Below are 5,486 nucleotides of genomic sequence, written 5' to 3' on the forward strand. Positions count from 1 at the left end.
GGGTTTGATCGTGGGGTATCAGCATGCGGATTCGGGGAAAAGCGCCCCAGGGCCGGCGCGGGGCGGGACAGCGTTTGCCCCGGGGGGACGCGACAGCGGTGTTTGCCCAGCTGGGGCTCAGCGGGAGAGCGCGGGCCGGCAGGGGAGGGGTGTCAGTGCACAAGGGAGTGACTGCGTGAAACGAGTTTGTGGGTGCGTGGGTGTCTAGGTCCCAGAGCTCGGCGGGTCACCCCAGTTCAAACTGTCCATGGTCTATGCGGGTGATACTTGGCTGGAGGAGACGGAGGAGACTTCAGTCTTGCTCTGGGATACGGTAGAGGAGACTTCTTCATCCCCAAAGGGGTTCTTGCCACAGCAGATCGTGGTGATCATGCAGTTACGGAACTGGAGCAGGGAGAGAGAGAAAACGGTGGCACTGGGGGCAGCGGGGACGTGCTGCGGGACGGGGAACACCTGGCAGCCCCCCAGCTTGCAGCTCCCCGCCGTGCTGAGACACAACCGCTTCTGAGGGGGTGCAAGGTGCTGCTGCAACACCGCAAGCAGTGCTGAGCCGAGGGCAGGGGAGAGGCAAGGCGGGGGCTTCACGGGGGGTTGGCCGAAGGCAGGCAGCGCTGCTGGGGAGCCTCACCTGCTTGTTCATGAGGACGTAGATGATGGGGTTGTAGAGGGAGGAGCTCTTGGAGAAGAAGGCAGGCACTGACATGAGCGTGGCAGTGAAGTCGGCTCCCTTGTTGGTGAAGATCCAGAATGCCACCACGGCGTAGGGTGTCCAGGCCAGCATGAAGCCCAGCACCATGAGGATCACCATCCGCGTCACCTCCTTCTCCGCCTTCTGGGTCGTGGCCGACTCCTGCTGCTGGGCGGCTGCCTGTGGGCGCGGGCAGGGGCGGTGAGCGGGACCCTGCGGCTCTTCACCCCAGCATCGCCTCCCCTCTCCTTCCTGGGCAGCCCACCCCATCCCCCTTCACCCCCCCGGTCCCCATCCGCACGCTACCTCTCGGACTTTGCAAATGAGGCGCCCGTAGGAAAAGAAGATGACCACGACGGGGACGATGAAGTGGATGATGAACATGTAGAGGACGTAGGACTCGTTGTGGAAGTCAGGGTTGTGGGTGTAGTAGTCGGGGCCGCAGGAGCACTGCATCCCCTCCGGCATGTATCTGCCAAGGAGAAAGGTTAGGACGTTCGTGAGGACCCTCCTTGGGGACGACGGGAGCGGGTTAAAGTGGGCGACTGGATCCTCTGTGGCTGGGAGATGCTCCTGGAGCAGCACATATCTCTTGGCTGAGCTCCTCACCGGCTTCACGGCACTCACCCCAGCTGCATTGCCCCCTCCCCTGGAGACCCCCAAAACCCCAGGGCTCCTCGGTGTGCTGGAGTCACCCCCAGCACCCGGCCTCGCGGCGGGCTGCTTGCGCCAGGGCAGGCAGCGAGTGAGCAAGGCCCGTTTGCCGCTCGCGCCGCGCCGACACGTTGCGCTTGGGCGCGGAACATGGGTTTGTTGTGACACTGGCTTCCTCCCACGGCGAACAGGCGATTTATTTCCTTCCTACGTGGCTGAGCAGTTGCCTGCCGGGAGCCACCTGCTCTCTCCCTCTGCGGATGCAGGGATGCCGCGCGGGGACGGGAGCTGCTGGCAGGGCTGGTCTGAGCTCTGGAGGGCTTCGTCCCCCACATGGGGCCCACGTCCACGGGAGCCTTGGCTCAGAGGGACGTAGCCTGGGAGCCGAGGACGGCTGCCCAGCCGGGGATCCCCATCCGCAGCTGGAGCCGGACTGTGCGGCCATGGGTTTTGCTGTGCTGTCACCAGCTGGTGGCATGGGGACCTTGCTACCCCCGAAGCCACCTCCTGCACATGCCCAAAGGGCTGCTAGGGGCTTGCTACGACCCCACAGGACCGCTCTGCCACAGGGTCTCGGGGGGCCAGAGCCGCAGCATTAGAGAAATCCCCTCCACCTCCTCAGCTCCTTCCTTGCACTCTGGGCAGCGCAGGCAGCAGCAGGGGTCCATGCCCCCACCTCAGCCCCCTGGCCAGGCCGTCCTGCGGTCCTGGAAGGAGGAGCCCCTCCGCGGTGCTGGGAGCAGGGCGGATGGGAGGGCAGGTCTAGGTGGGGTACAGGGAAAGGTGGCTGCAAGGTCCAGGAGGTGCAAGGAGCAAAGCTGGGGCTGCCACGGTGGAGCAGCATGTGAGCAAGGCCAGACGTGCCTCCCTGGAGCAGCCTTGTCCGCAGGATGGCTCATTCAAATGCCATTTACGGTCTGCAGAGTGAAATGGCCCCTTCATGGCACAACTCTCCTGGGTGAGGATCCCAAGGGTGGGTCGAACTGTGCCTGCAGAAGCACCTCTTTCTCTCTGCAGCACGTAAAGGGAGCTTGCAGCTGGAGATCCTGAGCCTGGAGCTACCTTGACTTGCAGGGACACCAAGCCATCATAACAGCAACAGACGTGGCATTTCCAGTCTCACTCGGATGAAGCCTGGGGAGTCTCATGGCAGGAGACGGGCTGTGTCTCCTCCCGTCCCACTGGGGTGTCTGCAGGGCAGCTAGGGCTGCCACGGAGCATCCTTCCACTCACCTGGACCAGCCGAAGAGGGGTGGAGCCGCACAGGAAAAGGCCATTATCCAGGTAAACGCGATGCCCATCATGGCGTGGGTGGAGGAGAAGCGGAAGTTCCCCATGGGTTTGCAGACAACGATGTAGCGCTCGATGGCCAGGACGACCAGGGACCACAGGGCAACTTGGCCTGCGGGAGGGGAGAGAAAGAGAGCATATGATGGCATTAAGGTCTCCTTTGAGCTTCATCTTCTCTTTGTGGTCTTCTGGGGACCAAGGGATCGAGGATCCGCAAGGGGTGACCAGCATCTTTGTGCAACAGGAGCAGCGGGAAGAATCTGCCTGTTAAATAACCGAGATTCTCCTGCCCGTAACGTGCACAAGGTCTAGGAGCCGAGGGGAGCAGCTGTGTCGCAGCGGGACCTGGGGAGCAGGGAGGGATCGTTGTGATTTTTTTTAATCATTTAAAAATCAATGGGGCGAACACCACCTGGGCGCCAGGAAGCACCGTTTCCGGCAAAGATGCCAGATGCATCCAAACCTGTTAATGCCTTTAAATGTGTTTCCTGAGCCTTCCACCGCTGCCGGGTAAGCTGGAGGAGGTGTACGGGGGAGGCTGTGCGGGTGGGCAGGCGGGCACATTTATTTATAAGGGATAATTAAACTTCAGGGGATTGGGAGCGTTTAGTCGGTGCTGTAAGCCTGCTAATGCCCCCAGCTGTGATAATCTGCTGATAACTACACCCTGTGCTAGGATTCGCTGGAGACCTGCTGCTAGCGCAGTCACTGCTTCCCATCAAACTTTCTTTCCTGTGATCAGGAGCCTCCTTGCTCTTTACTAGAAAAAAAGAAAAAAGAAAATGGGAAGCCCAAACAACATTGCCTGAAAGCACACAGGGCTGGATGTGCCTTTCTGGTTGCAGGCTCACTCGATCAGAAATGGGGCAGACCCATAGGATGCTCTGCTGCCTCCCCAGTACCAAGCTCTTCCTCAGTCCTTGGCTTGGGTCAAGGAATTTAGCCTTGCTTTGGCCTTGCAGAATGACTTTTTTTCCCCCACATAGGCGTCATTGCAGGAAATCACCCCTTCAAAAACAAAAAAAGAAGTCCTTGCGTCGCTTGTGACTCTGCTGCGAGGAATAGCGGTTGTCAGCTAAATCACGAGGTGTCGTGTGGGCCCGGCTGGCTGCGTGGGCGCAGGGTGCCGAATGAATCGTCCCTGTTTTGCGAGGGGGCTTGTGCAGGGCGCAGCGTTAGCAGCGCTCGTGTCCCGGAGGAGGGAAAGAAGGGAGCTCACATGGGGCGGCCAAATCGGGTGCAGCTGGGGCAGAGCTGAGCCGTGGCTGCAAAGCCTGGGCCTGGCTCGCCTCGCTCTGTGCAACCCCATCGCCGCGCTCCTTCCCCGCCGTGACACGGCTCTTATCTTGGGGACCCGGCGCGGATGTCCCCACCAGGTCCTGGCCAGCCCTGCAGCTTGGGGCGAGACCCCGGCTGTGCCCCCGGGCAGGCAGGCTGGATGAGGCCACGTTGGACCCTGCAGACCAGGATCCCGTCTTCGTTTGCTTTGCAGCTGTCCTGGCAGTCGCGAGATCAGCGCTTCTCGATGTCGAGACCAAACTTAAAGAAATCCCTCTTTTTTTTATCCCCAGTTTTAAGCTGAAGGGGAGCCTTGTGCTGTGAGCTCTGCCCCATGCAGCGACCCAGCGCTGCACCTTGCAGCCCATTTCTGGTGCTGCAAGAGGACCGCTGCGGCTTTCCCACAGGAGGGATGCTGCAGGCGCTAGACCTGTCCCACCAGCACAAGAAAAAGGTGGAACTGGGCTCCCGGAGCCCCATGGGCATACACTCATGCTCTGCCCAGCCTCGCCCTCGGGCGCGCGCCCCGTCCCGCAGCCCTCACCTCCCAGCGTGGCGAAGAAGCCCTCCACGGCGCAGCCGACGGGGCCGAAGACGAAGTAGCCGTTCCAGGCCGTGTAGAAGGTGACGGTGAAGCCGAAGCAGGCCATGAAGAGGTCGGCCACCGCCAGGTTGACGAGGATGTAGTTGAGCGGCTGCCGCAGCTTCTTGTGCTTGAAGGTGACCAGCAAGGTGAGGAGGTTGATGGGCAGCCCGGTGGAGATGAGGAAGAAGATGTAGCAACACACGATTCGGTATTTCCAGGGCTCGGCTAGGTAATACTGGGGGTGTTCGAAGGGGCTTCGCACCACCCCTGTCTTATTGGACATAGGCACGTAAAAATTGACACCTTCTGTCCCGTTCATCTTGCCAATATTTTGGCAGCTGCTTTGTTTTGTTTTTTTAATCAAATGCTCTAGTTTATTCTTTTTTAATTAATTTTGTATCAACACCAATTTACCAAAAAAAAAAAAAAAGTCCCCCAATGTTCAAAAATACCCAATTAAAAAAAATCCCTCCCCCCACCCCGGTTCCAAAACCCAAACAAATAAGGACAACGGTAAATCCCAGGGGACGGAGGGGTGGTGCGCGGTCCCCGCTCTGCGTCGAGGGCTGGCGGTGCCCACCTGCCCAGGGAGGTTTTATACCCTCCGGCCTCCTCGAGGAAGCGCGGGGGGAGGCCGGATTAGGGGCTAGGCTAACTTTGGATGACAAGGGCAACGGGATTGAGAGGGGTTGATGGTTTAAGCACCCTCTAAGCAGCCAGTTGGCCCCAAAACCTGCATTAAAGCGTATTAATTGCCATTAAGTGTTTAATATTGTTTAAGGAGTTGGGGGGAGGAAGGGACGGGATGGGGAGCACATTGGAAGAGGGGCGAAGGCAGAAGGTGAGGTGGTGATTTGGTGAGCGGCTCCTTCAGCCAAATGATGGGAAAAACGGGTCCAGGCTTGAGTCCCCGGTGCGACTGCAGCCTTTGGCGCGTCCCCGGGTAGCCGAGGGAGCTGGTGTCTTGGGCTCAGGCTGGGGAGGTCGTGG

At 59.8% G+C, this 5,486-nt stretch overlaps 1 protein-coding gene across 1 annotated transcript; it reads right to left on the bottom strand.

The window, feature by feature from the left end:
* Positions 1-252: 252 nt before the first annotated feature.
* Positions 253-4,815, bottom strand: LOC112990242 (green-sensitive opsin). The gene is made up of 5 exons (XM_026111852.2): positions 4,455-4,815; positions 2,576-2,744; positions 995-1,160; positions 629-868; positions 253-384 (listed from the first exon to the last, which is right to left on the bottom strand). The coding sequence occupies exons 1-5, from the start codon at positions 4,813-4,815 to the stop codon at positions 253-255; spliced, it is 1,068 nt and encodes a 355-aa protein (XP_025967637.1).
* Between the last annotated feature and the right edge of the window lie 671 nt (positions 4,816-5,486).

This window comes from Dromaius novaehollandiae, chromosome 27, assembly GCF_036370855.1.
Source record: "Dromaius novaehollandiae isolate bDroNov1 chromosome 27, bDroNov1.hap1, whole genome shotgun sequence".
NCBI classification, from domain to species: Eukaryota; Metazoa; Chordata; class Aves; order Casuariiformes; family Dromaiidae; genus Dromaius; species Dromaius novaehollandiae.